Genomic DNA, 19,084 nt, shown 5'->3' with positions numbered 1-19,084 from the left:
GTCTCTCTCTTTTCTCTCTCTCTCTCTCTCTTTTCTCTCTCTCTCTCTCTCTCTTTTCTCTCTCTCTCTCTTCTCTCTCTCTCTCTTTTTTAAGTAAAAAACAGAACTTTGAACTGAACTCTTTTATCTCTTTCTCTGCCCAAGTTAGATTTCTCTCAGTCTTTCTTTTTTTCTCCCTCTTTAAGTTAACTCTCTCTTTCTCTTTGTTTGAGCTTGTCGTGTCTTTCCCTTTTTTAAATTAGCTTTCTCTCTTTTGATTTTATCCGTCTCTCTCTCTCTCTCTCTCTCTCTTGTTAGCTTAGCGTTCACATGTGCGTAGTTTAGATGAAAGCTGTACCGAAAACTCGAGTGATGTCATCCTCCTGATTGGCAAATGCAGAGTGTACACAAGCTTTCCTCAAGACTAGCCCCGCCCACTTCCAGTAGGAGGTGTGAAATGTAGACGTCATCCTGGGTAAATATAATGCAGGGCAGCGTTAGTGACACCTGATGATGTAAGTCATTATGATGGTGTGATTATAATAGACACCGCGTCGTCTGATCGTCTGTTAAACGCGAGTGTATTAATACTGTACGTGTGACATCAGCATCATCTCAACAACAACAACAACAACAACTTTAAGAAAACATGACACTCAGGTGATACAACTTCAACCCTCCTTGGATCTTTTTTAAACAATAAATGCACTCTTTTTTTCAGCCATGTTTCAAACCCAACCACCCACCCACACACCCACACACACCCACACACACACACACACATCCGAGGCTTCCCCAAGCGCTTCATCAGGAATGTACTCTGTCGCGTCGACGGCGTGTAATTGGAAGCTTGGAAGTCGATCTCTCTCTTCAGTGTGAGGATAATCGAGTCACACACCTAATTAATTATTCATGAGTGTGTCCAGATTTGCATTAGAACGGGCTGTGGAGTAAGTGGCACCTGTGTGTGTGTGTGTGTTTGTGTGTGTGTGTTAGAATAAACTCTACCTCATGGTCCCATGATGCATTAATGAAGCGATAAGATTTAGAAAAAACATCTCTGACACTGGAGACTCCTTCATCTGCAGTGATGGAGCTGTTACTATAGAAACGGTGATGTTATCAAACAACTGAAAGTTAAAGACAATTAATCAGCCCCCGGTAACCCAGTAGAGTTCTGCAGTGGGACCAGGAAGTGGTACTGAAGAAGAAGCTCGAGTCATTTGGGTGACAGTTGCTGCCAGAATAAAGGGTGAAGTACAGGACATTCTGTTCAGACACACACACACACACACACACACACACACTTACTCCTAGCTGCCATTTAAAGCCCCACTGGAGCACTATGAGGAGGTAATGAGGCGAGACTGCAGCTCACACTGTTCCCCATCCATCCATCCAGGAACCTCTGTGGTCCAACTGGGACTGAGGAGGCCCCGGTGATCGCTGTATTTATTCCCATTTGTACGACCATGTAAAGACCTCCAGTCACCATTCACACCCTACAGGCAATCATGGGAACTGTGGGAGGTCTTTGGACTGTGGGAGGAAACCGGAGAACCCGGAGGAAACCCACCAAGCATGGGGAGAACATGCAAACACTGAGGAGGGGATCAAACCCAGGACCTGGAGGTGCAAGGAGACCGTGCTGTAGATGCTCTACCTCCATCCATAAAGATGACACAAAAAACAAACAATGAAAATGTTCATAACTGAGGTTTATAAATGTCTAATGTAGTGTAAAAATGTCTCTGAGGCCCTCTAGTGGCTATCAACAGTGCAACATTTAACCCCGCCCATTCAACGCTCAAAATCAAGTAACATCACTGAAAATTATTTACATTTGTCCAAACTCGCGTCACCCTCATATCTCATCTACAGTCTTTTAGCTAGTTACTAAAACGAGGTGATTGACATGAGTTGGTTTGGGGCGGGCTGAAATAACCGTCATGGACGACATGCACACAAAATCAAAAACACAGACCATCATAAAAATTTTGTAGCAGCAGATCAGTCGAACTTTTTCTGTTGTTTTTGTTCATTTTAATGACCTAGCTTGCTCGTTAACTAGCGCCTAGCTAACATCAGCAAGGTCGTAATGTTACAGCTTCCGGGCGGAATGTGAAAGAGCTTCTCCATTATTTAGGAGCGTCACGCAGTGTGAGTCTCCGTGCTGGACGTCACAGGGAGCAGCGATTTCATAAAGTGGAAATTAGGGACGGGAACCCAGTCACCTCCCGAGACCGTACCGTCACCTCAGTGCTGAGTCGATTAATACTGAGAATACTTTTTTTTAGAGCTTTTTTCTGTTGTATTTACTGCCTCTCAGTACACCGCTCTCGCGGTAATAGACGAGCGTGAGAGCGAGAGGGAACTGTCCGCTACTGGCTAACAGATGGTGGATCAGTATCGTTCTCCCAGTCTTATGCACCCTGTGATGTTTTTCTGTATGAACGTTGTTATGCCTATTTGTTACATGACCTCATTACAGCAGTACCTCGGAATATGAATTTAATCCGTTCCCGAGTCGAGTTCTTAAGGTGAAATCTTGTATCACAAAACGCATTGTCCCAGAGGAAATAATGTAAATACAGAGAATTCATTCCAGCCACCCAGAAATATTAGCAATATTACCAATTTCCAACACTATTATCATATTTTTACATATGAAAACAATCAAAACATTTAAAAAAGACATGTAAATTAAGTGAAATATGAAATAAAGAGACATTAAACCTCACTTTACATTCATTTATGATTCCACTCGGCTTTAAAAACCAAACCAAAAGTGGCTCCCTTCTTGCTACTGTACTTGATAGCATTCCTGGGACCCGCGGTGCTACGTCCTCACTAAATCTTACACAAAAAAAAAAAAAAAAAAACAAACTCACTTCGCTTGGCTTTTTCACAGCGTTCTGCTCGGCTCGGTTCATTCTCACGTATGTCGGAAATGCTTCACATGCTGGGAAAAAATACTTGCGAAATATTAGTTCTTAAGGCAAAAGTTCTTAACACTCGAATGCCAAGATACTGCTGTATTCAGTTTGTACAAATAAACATTTCTGATTTCCAAACAATATCCAGCAAAAAGATAGATAGATAGATACTTTATTGATCCTAAAGGATAGTAACCTAATATACAATAAACATGTAGTAGCAATTGCAGATATGTCTATCATGTATCATGTAGTTAAAAACAAAAACAACAAAAAAAAAAACCCAAAGAAATTTCTAAGATAAAAATAGTAAAATATGTACAAAGATGGTTAGTAGTGTAGGCAAAAAATTGTACTAAAGTAAAAGTAAAACTGTTTTATCATAATATCTGGTTAATTTCTTTAGAAATAATGTAAGCAGTCAGACAAAATTATAAAATAATGTACAAACTCTGATATTTCCAAATAATGAAATAAATAAAATGAAATAAATAAATTAACATAACAATCTATGTGTGTGTGTGTGTGTTTGAACAGTGTAAACTATTCCCAGTGTAAGATTTACTGTATATTCAGTTTCCCTCCAAATGGCTCAGCAGATAGAAAACACTATTAGAACACGTACCAGAGTCTCACTTTACCATAAACTGTCCAGCAGAACGAATGTAAGAAACGTATATATTTAGCCTCTAGATTATTTGCCAGTTTTATATATAATGATGTTCACATTGCAACATCAAACGTTTCCTCGGGTTGGTCCTCGGCTGGTTCTGCAGGATGTTCAGTGAAAACTAAGCAGCTCATTTCCTTATAAACCTTCACTAATTGTACCTAAGACTTTATTTCAAGCAAAATATAGTGATTTTTCTCACCAATTATTGACGTTTTTACTGCTTTTTATAGTTTCTTATAAAAGGTATCCTGCTCCACAGCGGTTATTTGCAGTCATTACTGTACGGTATATTAATTAATAACTGGGAGCTTTGATTTGCAGTTGTCCATCGTAAGTTGGAATTGAGGTCATACTGTACCATGGCGGACCCTCCTCTTCGACCCGCTGCACAAACCCAGTCATGATGGTGTCTTTTATCACAGACATGTTTAGACTTGCAGTGTGAGTTATAGACGCCATTTTGTCTGAGTTTCGATGGAAGCTGTGGTTTTTAGTTCGACAGTGTAGAAGCCCTGACGCCGTGTGAAATACCGCGCTGTGTTTTACTCCATTACTCTGCGCGATTGTTGGATTGAGGCGTAGCTAAAGCTCCGCGTGCCGCAGTGTGATAAATGAGGCGTATTAGCAAAGTGAGATTTCAGATTAGCCGCAGCGAGGATAATCACTTCCTCCTACTCGCTGTTATAAGCTCCCTCCTGACTAATCTCATCACGCGGCTCGCTTTATTCTAATGAAGCTGTTTGTGTGATGAGCGTGGGGTCTAACCTGCAGGAACGCCACCCGGTTTCTCTGTTTAATTCAGAACACAAGCAGGAAAATTCATTTTCTATGAATGCGCGCGTCACAAAGCCGCAATTACAAAGCAGCTTCTGAGATCTCCGGCGATTTGGACCAGTTCTACGGCCAAGTGTGGTCTAAGTGTTCTTTAGTTCCACGCTCACAACGGCTGTTCTCACAAACGCGGACTGATCTTATTAGCCGTAGACCATGCAGAGAAAAAAAACTGGTCAAGTCCCTGTGAATGACTGTTACCATGGAAATAATAACACGTTAATATACAGTAAACCCGGTGCTCAGGTTTAATTAACGCATGCTAATAAAAAGCGTTAATTGTTTGTGAGAATAAACGCTTTTGTGTGATGTCTGTGCTCCATGCCTTACAGACACCCGGTCCTGCGCTTCCGGAGAGTTCCAGTGCCGTAACCTGAAGTGCATGTCTCCGGCGTACGTGTGCGACGGCGATGATGATTGCGGCGACGGCACCGACGAGGAGCAGTGTTCCCCGCCATCGTGCGGCCCGCTCCAGTTCCGCTGTAACACCACCGAGTGTATCCCGCAGCCCTGGACCTGCGACAGAGACCCCGATTGTTTCGATGGATCAGACGAATGGGAGGGGCTGTGCGGCGACGGGGCCGGGCGAACGCTACTGCCCGCAAGTCCGAGGTTGGAGTGCAGGGCAGGACTGTTCCGCTGTGGGAGCGGAGAGTGCGTCAAGATAGCGTGGAAGTGCGATAAACATCCGGACTGCATGGACAGATCAGACGAGTCCGACTGCCGTAAGTCACACGGTCTGATTATCTTACACTGTTCCCTATTCCTCATGCGCTTCTTACTGTTTTTAATCTGTGTTAAAAGGTCGAACACTGGCGTGTGTTCAGGTTCTTTACTGGCTGTTGTGTAACTGGTGACTAAGCAGAGGAGTGGGTTGTGTTGATTGACGCATTGTGACCTGCTGGGATTTTCAGCCATGTGGCATCTTGTTTACGACTGAATATATTCTCAATACACCTTTAGTAGAAATACTGCATGCAGTTGTGTTCCCCTGAGTAACGCTCTCATCCTCGTCACACTCCGCGTTAGAGAACCTACAGGGAGGTTTATCTTCATCCATAACTCTTTCACCGAGACTGGGTGGAGAGCTAGGATTGCTCACTGTACACACACACACACACACACACACACACACTGGAGTGTGAAGTTTCCCCGTCGATTATGTTCAGTGGTAACGTGAATCTGATAGTGTGATTTGTGTTTTTACTTTTAATAAACCGAGTGAAGCTGCTAAAAGGAACGAGATGCAGTTATAGAAGTTTACTAACGTATACTGTATGTAGGAATTTCTAGGAAAATAATCATTTTGTATAAAATATTAAAGTACGGTTGGTGTTGGAAGTGTTGGTTATGATCATTAAATCCCATTGTTCTGGCTTGGTTTGGTCTTTGAATTTGTTGTTGGTTTTGGTGTTAGTCTTAATTCTTCCTGTTAGTTGCTGTGGTTTTGGTGTTGGATTTTGCGGTTGGTTTAGGTTATTGTGTGGATGTTGATTTTGGTTATTGTGGGTTTTGGTGGGGGTGCTGGTGTGGGTGCTGGTGTGAGTGCTGGTGGGGGTGTTGCGGTGGGTGTTGATGGGGTGCTGGTGTGAGTGTTGGTCGGGGTGTTGGTGGTGGTTTTGATGGGGGTGTTGATGGGGTGCTGGTGTGAGTGTTGATGGGGTGCTGGTGTGAGTGTTGGTGGGGGTGTTGGTGTGAGTGTTGAGGGGGTGCTGGTGTGGGTGTTGGTGGGGGTGTTGGTGTGAGTTTGAAGGGGTGCTGGTGTGGGTGTTGGTGGGGGTGTTGGTGTGAGTGTTGAGGGGGTGCTGGTGTGGGTGTTGGTGGGGGTTTTGGTGTGGGTGTTGGTGGAAGTGTTGATGGGGTGCTGGTGGGGGTTTTGGTGGAGGTTTTGATGGGGGTGTTGATGGGGTGCTGGTGTGAGTGTTGGTGGGGGTGTTGGTGTGAGTGTTGAGGGGGTGCTGGTGTGGGTGTGGGTGGGGGTTTTGGTGTGGGTGTTGGTGGAAGTGTTGATGGGGTGCTGGTGGGGGTTTTGGTGGGCGTGTTAATGGGGGTGCTGGTGTGAGTGTTGGTTGGAGTGTTGATGGGGTGCTGGTGGGGGTTTTGGTGTGGGTTTTGGTGGAAGTGTTGATGGGGTGCTGGTGTGGGTGTTGGTGGGGGTTTTGGTGGAGTTTTTAATGGGGGTGCTGGTGGGGGTTTTGGTGTGGGTGTTGGGGGGTGCTGGTGGGGGTTTTGGTGAAGGTTTTGGTGGGTGGTCTTGTCTTGGTCTACATTATTAAATGCCTTTGGTCTTTAATGTGTATATGTATCTACCATAGGAACAGTAAATGTTTGTGTGTTTATACTTTTAAACGCCAGTGATTGATGGATTTGTTTGTAACAGGTGTAGATGGACTCGGCCGTTAAGCAGCGAGCTACAGGAGAAAGAAAATTAGCTGTTTATAGCCCAAGTGTGTGAAATGTTCTGTAGAAAATTAACTTGTAGAAAATGAGAAGATGTGGCATTAGGTCATTAATACTTCTTTGTGTGTGTGTGTGTGTGTGTGTGTGTGTGTGTGTGTGTGTGTGTGTGTGTGTGTGCGAGCAAGTACTACTTGTTTACTTATTTATTTAATGAAGCGTATTTTCCTGCTGCTTGTTACGATAAAAAGTCCTTTAAATGCACAGCTAATTTCCTTCTCTTTTATGTGAGATTGTGGTACGCTCCAGGGGAGAAGTGTGTGTGTGTTTGTTTCTAGTATTAATTTGTGTATGTTTGTATCCTGCAGTAAGCTTTGTGTGTGTGTGTGTGTGTGTGTGTGTGTGTGTGTGTGTGTGTGTGCAGCTCTCCTGACGTGTCGGCCTGATGAGTTCCAGTGTGGAGACGGTTCTTGCATCCACGGCATCAAACAGTGCAATAAAGCCTTTGACTGTTTCGACAGGAGTGATGAGGCTGGCTGTGTTAATGGTTAGTGTGTGTGTGTGTGTGTGTGTGTGTGTGTGTGTGTGGTGAGCAGCTGTAAGACATGTTTTTTATTGCATTGTTTGTCTTTTTGTCTTCTTTCTCCGTAGCCACAAAGTGCGCAGGCCCTTTGAAGTTCCTCTGTAGAAACGGAGAGTGTATCGACGGGGCGAAGGTGTGTGATGACGTCAAGGACTGCAAGGATCGATCGGACGAGCCCAAGAGGGAATGCGGTGAGGAGTTCGGGGGGAGTTAGGACCCCGCAGCCTGCTAGTTGTGTAGAACTTAAGTGGAAGTGATCAAAGTTCAAAGTGATCGAATGCAGCCAAGAACACAATTCAGCAACAAGAAACAGAGGCCACACCCACTTTACTGACACCGCAGGGCACATAGGCCACACCTCTCACTGCCCTCTTGATTAGGACTGACAGGTACAGGGGCTCTATACTTTCCATTTACAGGCACTTAAGAGGAAAATTGGCCACACCTCTTTTAATAGAAATGAACAGCATATGGAGGCCACGCCCACTTTACTGGGGCAGACACACAGGCCACTTCCGCTTATCACAGTAGGACCTTACGGAGATCTCATCAGGAGCACATGTCTCATTTAAAAGAATTGACTTAGTTCTCTTTCAGTGGAACTGACACCCAGGCCACGCCTCCTTCAGTGGGACTGACTCACAGGTCACACCTCCTTCAGTGGAACTGACACCTAGGCCACGCCTCCTTCAGTGGGACTGACTCACAGGTCACACCTCCTTCAGTGGAACTGACACCCAGGCCACGCCTCCTTCAGTGGGACTGACTCACAGGTCACACCTCCTTCAGTGGGACTGACACCCAGGCCACGCCTCCTTCAATGGGACTGACTCACAGGCCACACCTCCTTTAGTGGGACTGACACCCAGGCCATGCCTCCTTTAGTGGGACTGACCTACACAGTGATGGCTGGAGCTACACATCCTGCTCCTGTGCTTCCAGTGATCTGACCCCATCTGCCCTCTGCACCTACTGCTAAACTGAATCTACACAACTTCTGATATATTGAACTTTCACCTGCACAACACACTTGATGTTATTTCTATCTGTTATCACCCAGATGAGGATGGGTTCCCTGTTGAGTCTGGTTCCTCTCAAGGTTTCTTCCTATTGCCATCTCAGGGAGTTTTTCCTTGCCACTGTCGCCGTCACCCTTGGCTTGCTCATCAGAGACATTTCATTCATCATTCATTCATTTAATTATTATCTAGACACATTTTTCTCACACATACACACTTCCAAATATTTTCTTTTCTTTTCTTTCTTAAAAAAAAAAAAAAAAAAATCTTTCATTTTTTTTCTTGTGAAGCTGCTTTGGGACAATGACCATTGTTAAAAGCGCTATATAAATAAAATTGAATTGAATTGAATTGAATTGACTCATAGGCCACACCTCCTTCAGTGGGACTGACACCCAGGCCACGCCTCCTTCAGTGGGACTGACTCATAGGCCACACCTCCTTCAGTGGGACTGACCCATAGGCCACACCTCCTTAGTTGTACTGGATGTCCCATAGGCCACGTCTCCTTCCTTAGTATTGAATGTCCCAGAGGCCACACCTCCTTTACTTTGATTGACACTCAGGCCACACCTCCTTCGATTGTACTAAATGTTACAGAGACCACGACTTCTTCAGTGGGACTGACTCACAGGCCACACCCCCTTCCTTAGTACTGAATGTCCCAGAGGCCACGCCTCCTTCAGTTTGACTGACACTAAGCCCAATTTACCGGAGACCATAAAAGGGAAATTAGAGTGAGACAGAGAGAAAAGCTTAGGCATATATTTTAATAAATTTAGAATAATGAAAATAATTTACTACTGGAAAAACATATTAGTTTACTGTATGATGTATAATAATAATAATAATAATAATAACATACGTTATTAATTCATTTAATCAGAACTCTCAGTAATAATGAGGATGAGTTGTGCAGGGACACACAGGACGGGTTTCTGCAGAACTGCTGACTCCTGGACTGAAAAACCAACAGCAGAAGTTCAATCTCTCTCTCTCTCTCCCTGTCTCTCTCTCTCCGGTCTCTCTCTCTCTCTCTCTCTCTCTCTGTCTCTCTCTCTCTCTCTCTGTCTCTCTCTCTCTCTCTCTGGCTCTCTCTCTCTCTCTCTCTCTCTGTCTCTCTCTCTGTCTCTCTCTCTCTCTCTCTCTCTCTCTCTCTCTCTCTCTCTCTTTCTCTGTGACATATGGTGGGCTTGAAGCCTCCCAGCCCTGATCCTTCATTTCCCTGTTTACTGTCAGATGCCAAGTCGTCATAATGAGCACCTGGCTTGCATGCCTGACACCCCCCCCCCCCCGCCCCCCCCATTTGCCACACACACACACACACACACACACACACACACATAGGCCTGAAGGATGTGAGAGAGAGAGAGAGACAAGTAGTGTATGGAGTCAAAGGAAGCGAAACGAAAGCAAGTTCTTCTTTCCTGTCGTCTCATCAGTCTCTCCTTTGCCTCATTAAACCGTGAGCCGCGCAGAGCGTCCGATGTAACGCCTCGAGCCGCGCGTTCCTCTCGCCGTCCGGGGGCGATCTCCATCCTTCTCCGACTGATCAGTGTGTTTTATTAAAGATGCCTTTAAAGCTTTTGAAGTTTCTCGTTCCTGTTTCCCTGCCAGTTGCCGTGGTAACGTGATACGGTATGTCTGCACAAACTAGATAAAACGATAGATTTGGAACACCTGGTTCATTACATCGCCGCTGTCGCGTGTCTGAAAAGTTAGTGCATCATCTCCTGCTTCACTTTATCTCTCTCTCTCTCTCTCTCTCTCTCTCATTCTCTTTGTTTTTTATCCGCAGGTTTAAACGAATGCACGATGAACAACGGAGGCTGCTCTCATGTCTGTGTGGATCGACCCATCGGCTACGAGTGTCAGTGTCCCGCCGGGTACAAACTCCTGGACAAAAGGACGTGTGGAGGTGAAATTCATAAACCACACACTGATTTATTACAACAAGCGGATGCTGTTACTGCACATTGTGGATGTTGTTGTAGGTGTTTGGATCATTTTGTTGTGTGTGTGTGTGTGTGTGTGTGTGTGTCTTTGTGTGTTTTTTCTCCTGACAGACATCAACGAGTGTGAGAACCCGGACGCTTGCAGTCAGATCTGCATCAACCTTAAAGGAGGCTTCAAGTGTGTGTGTCACCCCGGCTACGAGACGGACCCCGTGAGCAGAACCTGCAAAGCGGAAGGTGAGGAGCGCCAGAGCGGCAGAGCGGCAGTAAAAGACGCTGAGTTAGTCATCGTGCCAAAGCGCTGCCCACACACTTCTCTCAAACCGCCTGATCCTGCAGTCTGGATCCGCCAGACGCCCACGTTAATCAGACCGGTCCAATCCAATCAAGCAGGGATCAAAATCTAATCAGTCAGTGTAGGTGCAATGTGTTAGGAGTAATCCTCTGTGTGTGTGTGTGTGTGTGTGCTGTTACAGCAAAACACCATTACTCATACCATCCTGAAGTTTATTATTTCCAGTTTTCTTCCACTTACACACACAGCTCATTAGCATTTGTATCAGACAGGTAAAGGATAGTCACAGCGGTACTGCGGCATACGAGTTTAATCCGCTCTGGAGGCGAGTTCTTAAGGAGAAATTTCGTATTGTGAAACACATTGTCCCATAGGAAATAATGTAAATGCTGATAATCTGTTCCAGCCGTCCAGAAATATTACCAATATTAGCAATTTCCAACACTATAATCATATTTTGCATATAAAAACAATCAAAACATTTTTAAAATACATGGAAATAAAGTAAAATATAAAATAGTTAGACATTAAACCTCACTTAAGGTTAATTTATAATTCCTCTTGGCACCGGCTGCTTTAAAAAACAAACTGGAAGTGTCTTACTTTCTTCTTGCTACCGTCCTTGATAACATTCTTGGTGCTACGTCTTTACTAAATCTTACACAAAATGCCAAAAAAAACCTAAAAATATGTAAACTCGCTTCGCTTGGCTTTTTACTGACGCAAATAAGAACGGCTCGGGATATACGCGCGACATAGCCAGTGTTCGTTTTAGTTCGGTCGCTCGTATGCTGAAAACATTTTCTTATAAAATTTCAGTTCTTAAGGCGTAAATTCATGATTTATCATCTTTTTTTTTATGATAAGGACAATAAAAGAAGCTCGTTACATGACTGAGACACACCGCAGACGAAGCGTAAACTCCTCTGTCCTGAAGGAATTAGCTAAAGCTTTACCTCCTGACAGTTACAGATTGCTGACACCGGAGACTCCGTCTATAAAGATCACAGATGACTTCACCCTCTCGATGAGCTCGATGAACCATAAAAACAATAATGCAGAAAAAGAAAGAGAACATTAATCAGAAATAAATCAGAAGGAATATAAATCCAGAACGTTACCTGAAGCATACAGACCTGACGCCTCTTTGTTTGTTGTGTACAGGGAAAAGTCCGTACCTGCTGTTCACGAACCGACACGAGATCCGGCGTATTGACCTGGTGAAGCGGGACTACACGCAGGTCGTTCCCACGCAGAAAAACGCCATCGCAATCGGCGTGGATGTCGCCGCCAACCGCATGTTCTGGTGCGACCGCTTTCATCGCAAGATCTACAGGTGACCCGAGCCACACCCGAACACTCACACGCCTTTAACGTCTTGTTTTATCGACCGTATTTAATACGAGTGTAGAAAGAGCGGTAAGTCATTTGAGCTAACGTCTCCCGCGCACCGCGTCCTCAGCGCCTACATCCACGAGGCGAGCGACCCCACCCGTCACGTGACCCTGATCGACTCGGGCCTGCTCTCCCCAGAGGGTCTGGCTTTAGACTGGGTGCAGCACAACCTCTACTGGACCGACTCGGGTCACGGCTGCATCGCGGTGGCTTCGTCTGACGGCAGCAGGAGGCGTGTCCTGATCGACACGGAGCTGAGCGAACCCAGGGCCATCGCCGTGGCCCCCGAGCAAGGGTGAGAGATTCTGACTAATTATTGATAATAATCAAAATATTTATTGATTTGCTTGTTTGTTTGTTGTTTATGGGACTGTTGTATGATTTTTTTCCTATTAATTACAAGTAGAAATGGTGCCAATACTTTTATATCCTTGAGAACATCCTCGAGCGCTGGTGAGGAATAAAGTGCTGCAGGAATACAAGTTCGCGCTACAAAGAAACTCCAGTGTTGTCATGAATAACGTGTGTAATAATTACATCTTTACAGTTTACAAAAAAGCTCTACTGTAATTTTACTGGACATTTTACTGGATTTTTCGCTAAAATTGTTTATTTATGAGAGTGTTTGTTTCATTAGGACTGAATAACTATTTTTTAATATACAGTGAAACCTCTCGTAAAACAAGACGAGCAAAGATTTGTAATAAATTTTGACTTAAAAAACAAACATGTCTTGGTTTACGAGCACCGAGTATCATGTATCACGCATGCACTTCTTGTTTTGATGCCGAGCGTCACGTGATCACAACTGAGCTAACGGTTTTTCCCTCTTGCGCTGTGTGTGCGTGCGTGTAATTTAAACTAAAGATAAAAATAAAAACATTATTGTGGCACTGTGCAAAAGTTTTGGCACATAATCAGTAACACCTCCTCTGGCAGACATCACAGCTTGCAAACACTTTTTATAGCTAAAAGTCTTTTAGTTCTTGTACTTGGGATTTTCTTCTATTCCTCCTTACAAAAGGCTGCTAGTTCTGTAATATTCTTTGGTCATGTTGCATGCACAGCTCTTTTACTGTAAGATCCACCCACAAACATTCAATGATGTTTAAATCAGGGGACTGTGATGTCCCTTTCGAACCTTCAGCTTGCGTCTCTTGAGGTATTCCATAGTGGATTTAGAGGTGTGTTTAGGATGGTTGTCCTGTTGTAGAAGCCATCCTCTTTTCAGCTTCAGCTTTTTTACAGATGGTGTGATGCTTCCAGAATTTGCTGGTATTTAGTGAAATCCATTCTTCCCTCCACCCGTGCAGTGTTTCCTGTGCCACTGGCTGCAACACACCCCCAAAAGATGATAGATCCACCCCCATGCTTAATAGTTGGCAAGGTGTTCTTTTCATGAAATGCTGCTCCTTTTTTTCTCCAAACATGCCGGTTGCTGATTGTGGCCAAAGAGTTCTGTTTTAACTTCATCAGTCCGCAGAACTTGTTTCCAAAAACGCATCAGGCGTCTGTAGATGTTCTGTTGCACAGGTTTTCTTCTGCTGACTCCTCCATGAAGGTCTTGTGGAACAGTGGACCACAGTGGAGTCTGCTAAATCAACCCAGGTTTTTTGAAGTCAAATGGGGGTTTTGTTTTGTCTTTCTGACCAGCATATGAGCAGTTCTCTCTGAGAGTTTTCTTGGTCTTCCAGATCTTCTCTTGACCTCAACAGTTCCACTAAACTGCCATCTCTTAATTACATTTATTACTATGGAAACTGTAAGCTGACAACACTTTGCTATCTTCTTGTAGCCTTTTCCTGCATTGTGTTTAAATGCATAAGAATGTTTAATAAAGCCTGAAAATCACTACGAAGATAAGAGGAATGTATAAAAACAAACAAATCGAAAAGTAAACGGATCTGATCTTTAAATATACATATATATATTAATGCTTACAGTATCGGCCGAGCGAGGTGACATAATCTCAGTGCCACTGATCCAGATCACGCTGAGGTTTAATCCCTGTTCTTGATCATAAGTGTGGATGATCTGTGACGTGTGAACTTGCGCGTGTACAGTGTGCTGGAGATCTATTCAGGGAGGACGCGCGGGACTCGACATGACCTCGAATATCACACCGAAAACGAGCCAGGCTTTTAATACCCACCCTTAAGAAACTTAAAAACGTAAGTTGTAGCTTAAAAGCAGAAAACGACATTTTTAAACTAGCGGACCTGAAAAGTCGCAGTAGGTGCCAGAATATTAGAATCATTGGATTACCTGAGCAGATTGAAGGTCCGCGCCCAACCATATTTTTTTCTCAGCTTATTTTTGACGTTTTCGGCAAGGACGTGGGGGTTAGATTATTTGTGTTCTTTGTTTAGGTACTTTGTGTCATGCTTGTTAACCGTTGTTTGTGTGTTCTTTTTTTGTGTCAGTTATGTCTAACCTAGTCATTTGTTCTTCATTTGTGTTTTTTGCAACACCAGTCATTGGACCTGGGGTATCTCTCCGAGAGATGGAATCAGATGGGCATGTTTTTTACCATAGCAGCACTATTCCATCTTTGCCCCTCATACCTCTATGGCTCTGGGTGATGGTTTGAGATGTGTTAGCTGGAATGTTAAGGGGCTCAATTCTCCAGTGAAACGTCACAAAATTATCTCTCACCTGAGACATCTGAACACTAAAGTTGCTTTCCTACAGGAAACCCATCTTAAGGTTTCAGATCACCTTAAACTTCGCACTGGATGGGTGGGTCAGATGTTTCATTCTTCTTTAGCAAGTAAGGCTCGAGGCAATTTCAGTTCATAAATCAGTCCCACTCTCTGTTTCCAAGGTTATATCGGATCCGAATGGACGGTTTATTATAGTTGTAGGTAAAATAGATGGCTTCTCTCTGACTTTGGCAAACGTATACGGCCCCAACTGGGACAATGAATGCTTTTTAAAAAATGAACTCTCTAACCTAAACTCCAGTCAACTTATTCTTGGGGGAGACTTTAATTGTTGCCTTGACCCTACTCTTGATCGTACATCTAGTAAAAGTGTTTCATCAAAATCTGCCAAAGTGGTTTAAACGTTCATGGAGCAGTACGTAGTTTCTGATGTCTGGCGCTATTTTAACCCTAACGCCAGGCAGTTCCCTTTTTTCTCTCAGGGTCACCATACTCTTATAGAATAGATTACTTTCTCATTGATGACAGATTTCTCTCCACAGTCAGTTCATGCTTTTATAATCCTATTGTAATTTCTGACCACGCTACAGTCGTAATGGACATTTCACTCCCAGGCAAACCTTTCTCACGTTCCCCGTGGCACTCTAACCCCCTACTTCTCACTGAATCTGAGTTTATCAAAGTTATCAATGACAGTGCCGATCTTTTTATCGACACAAATGTCAACTCTGATACATCCGTATCGACTATTTGGGAATCATGTAAGGCCTTTCTACACGGGGTGATAATATCATATTCTGCTTTTCAATCTAAGCTCACAGCAGAGAAACGTACTGTACTTCTCTCACTAAGACTATAGCAGAGCTACAAACTAGGTACGTACACTCACCGGACCCGGATTAACTTAAAGACCTGCTCATTAAAAGGGCGGAGTTTGATGTTATGTCCTCTAAGGAAGCTGTAGAATTGATTCAGAGGATCACAATTTTTATGAATTTGGAGACAAGCCTAGTAAGTTGCTTGCTCATCAAATTCGTCAATCAGTTTCATCACGGAATATTACTCGAATTAGAACTGACATTGGTATTACATTAGACCCTCGAGCCATTAATAACCTATTTAGGAACTTCTACACCTCATTATATACTTCTGAGTGTTTATTTGATGAGAGTCAGCTGAACAATTTTTTTGGACCTCTGGACATTCCTGTTATCGATCCTGAAGCGTCGGCTAGATTAGATGAACCTTTAACTGTCGTGGAGCTTAGGGGCGCTTTGACGGCGATGCAAAATGGAAAGAGTCCTGGACCGGATGTCTTTCCAGCGGAATTTTATAAGACATTCATGGACAAACTTTCCCCTTTGTTGATGATGTTTAATGAATCACTACAGGCTGGCATCCTGCCCACCACATTGCGTCAAGCCACCATCCCTCTCTTACTTAAAAAAGATAAAGACCCCCCTTAGTAGTAGCTTTCGTCCTATCTCTTTGCTTTGTGCTGAATTTATTATCTCAATGTATGCGGAGAAGACATTTGACCGTGTGAAGTGGTCATACCTGTTTTTTACTCTTAAAAAGTTTGGCTTTGGTGAACTATTTATTTCCTGTATACAGCTCTTAATATTCTTCCCCCCTGGCCCGGGTTCGTACAAATAATAATTATTCGGACTATTCCCCTTTGAAGCAGGGAACTAGGCAGGGCTGCCCACTTTCTCCCTTGCTGTCCGCCATTGCTATTGAGCCTTTAGCGGTTGCCCTTAGATCCAGTCAGAGTGAACTCATGCCCCTCAATGACGCAGCTCTGTCTTACAGTTTCTCCTCTTTACTATTTAAGGTCACCCTGAAATCAGTCAAATATTTAGGTGTCTGGGTCACTAGAAATTATTCGGATCTGTTCAAAACTAACTTTTCCCCACTACAGGCTAAATTGACTCACGACACCCAACGTTGGTCTCTTTTAGTCTTATCTTTAGCCGCTGCATAACCCGTATCACAATGAATGTGCTTCCTAAATTCTAATTTTTTTTTTAATGCCTTTGTTTTTATACCGAAACATTTTTTCCATTCACTTGCCTCGTGCATCTCTTATTTTGTAGGGAATAAAAAGGTCCCCCGAATCCGGAAAGATGTCCTTCAAAAAACTAAAGATATGGGCGGTTTAGCTTTACATAACTTTTTATTTTACTACTGGGCTGCAGACATTCGTTCCATTTTGTACTGGTGGTGTTTCAGCAATAAACCACCACATTGGCTGCAAATTGATGCTGCCTCCTGTGCTCCCTCATCTCTTACTGCCTTCCGTTGACGCTGCAGCTCCATCATAGCTTAGCATAGTTAAAGCCAGTCTTAGGATCTGGACCCAATTGAGACGACACTTTGAACTCCAGACCATACCTTTGTATGAGATGCTTTTCATCTACTGAACACTCACTTTTTCAGATACCTACAAGCCCGGGATTTCACTCGAACTCATTTTTCCACATGCCCTGTTATCCCTCCTTCTAACCCACCTGATTCTGTTCTTAAACTAGATCCTAACCTTAAAGGTGTGATCTCAGTATTATACTCCACTGTCCTCTCACTTCATTCTGTTGCTTCAGATGGTCTGCGATCTGTTTGGTCTGTAGACCTTGGTATTGATATCAGTCCCGCAGTTTGGCAATTCAAAGTGATGCACAAAGTCCACTGGTCCAAGAGTAAGCTGTCTCGTATAGATCCCGGCACTGATGCTAACTGTGATAAATGTCATTGTGGTCCGGCTGATCTTGTCCATATGTTTTGGTCATGCCCGGGTTATATCCTCATTTTGGACTTCTGTTTTTGCCTCTTTATCAGCCATTACCTCGGTTAGGATCCCCCCAGACCCTTTGATTGCCCTGTTTGGGGTGTTGCCCAGTGGGTACTCCATGCCCCTCTACTTTGTTGAACTTGTAGCATTTCTTACACTTCTGCCAAGACGTGTTATTTAATGCACTGGAAGGGCCCTGGTCCCCCCACTCACTGTCTTTGGATAAAAGATGCCCTTTTTTAATAAAGTTAGAGAAAATCAAACACACACTGTGTGGTACTCAGGTTAAATTTTCTAACATCTGGCCACCAGTTCTCAATTATGTTGAATCTCTTCGATTTACCGATTCTGTAATAGCTTAGGAAGAATACGACACGTATATCTGTGCTCTCCCTTTGTCCCCCCCCCCCCCCTTTTTTTCTTTTTTTTTCCCCTGTAATTTATTATTATTTTTTTAATGATATTCTCTTTAATTTCATTGCTTTAGTGATTTTTTTACACCTTTCCATTGACGTGTATCATTCCAATGTGTTGTGTGATTGTGGTTTTTTCGTGTGTTCCTGATTGTTTATTTTGCGTGTTGTATATTTGTTATAAATAAATCATACATATAAAAAAAGGAAAAAGTGAATAAAAGCAGTGAAGATACAAAGGATAAAACCATTGAAGCTTCGGATTTATTAAATGTATAATCATTTAGATGAAGGCTGTAATTATACTGTACATTAAAGTCACTTTTAATAGCTTTAAATTGTATTTTTGCCTGTTTAATTATGTTAGCAATTAAAAATAATGCAGTTATAATGTCTTTATGTGCCATTATTATTTATTCTCATTATTAATTATCTAAATATTATTCTGCGTTTTATTCATAAAATTATATTTAATTAATATTTTATATAATATATATATCACATTATATAATCGAGTCAGGTTTATAAAATCTATTTAGAAATGTTATAGTAATACATATTATTACTCCTTCTTTGTTTTTGATTATTATACTGTATATTTTTTTAATAAAATATTAATATTACAATTTAAAAAAGGCTTCATACATAACATAACTCTTAGTTTCTAATCTTTTATTTTATCGCTCATTAATATTTTTGTATCATGTGATTATGTACAGCAGAAGACACGCCCCCTCTGTGACATGCACGTGATCACGTGTTTTCTGGTGAACGTCCTTCTCTCCGCAGGTTCATGTTCTGGTCCGACTGGGGGACGAGACCCAAGATAGAGAAGTCTGGGATGAACGGAGTGGGCCGGCAGGTCCTAGTGTCCGAGGGCATCGAGCGGCCCAACGGCATCACGCTGGGTACAGCAGCGCACACACACACACACACACACACACACACACATACACACACACACACACACACACACACACACACACACACACTGTTCAGAGGTTCTGTAAGGTCTGTCTGTGCAGCACTCCAGCGCCCCCTAGGGGTTGATCCAGGTTAGTTTTTTTTAGATGAGGTTGCTACAGGATTCCTTTGATCTAACATCTGTCCATCTTATCATGATGTCATGTTTCATCGCTGTGAATTAAACGTCATGC

General features: G+C 43.2%; 1 protein-coding gene across 2 annotated transcripts in view; it reads left to right on the top strand.

Annotated features, from left to right (window-relative positions):
* LOC128528902 (low-density lipoprotein receptor-related protein 8-like) overlaps window positions 1-19,084 on the top strand; it is a 45,090-nt gene that overhangs the window by 18,513 nt on the left and 7,493 nt on the right. For both annotated transcript variants that reach the window (XM_053502097.1, XM_053502090.1), the window contains exons 5-12: window positions 4,752-5,144; window positions 7,241-7,363; window positions 7,468-7,590; window positions 10,217-10,336; window positions 10,485-10,610; window positions 11,833-12,004; window positions 12,131-12,358; window positions 18,717-18,835. In XM_053502097.1, coding sequence (XP_053358072.1) covers window positions 4,752-5,144; window positions 7,241-7,363; window positions 7,468-7,590; window positions 10,217-10,336; window positions 10,485-10,610; window positions 11,833-12,004; window positions 12,131-12,358; window positions 18,717-18,835 — 1,404 coding nt within the window. The remainder of the gene's footprint in view (window positions 1-4,751; window positions 5,145-7,240; window positions 7,364-7,467; window positions 7,591-10,216; window positions 10,337-10,484; window positions 10,611-11,832; window positions 12,005-12,130; window positions 12,359-18,716; window positions 18,836-19,084) is intronic.

The sequence above is a fragment of the Clarias gariepinus genome, chromosome 1 (genome assembly GCF_024256425.1).
Source record: "Clarias gariepinus isolate MV-2021 ecotype Netherlands chromosome 1, CGAR_prim_01v2, whole genome shotgun sequence".
Classification (NCBI taxonomy): Eukaryota; Metazoa; Chordata; class Actinopteri; order Siluriformes; family Clariidae; genus Clarias; species Clarias gariepinus.
The sequence above is the reverse complement of the archived record's forward strand: the minus strand, read 5'-3'. Positions and strand labels throughout refer to the sequence as shown.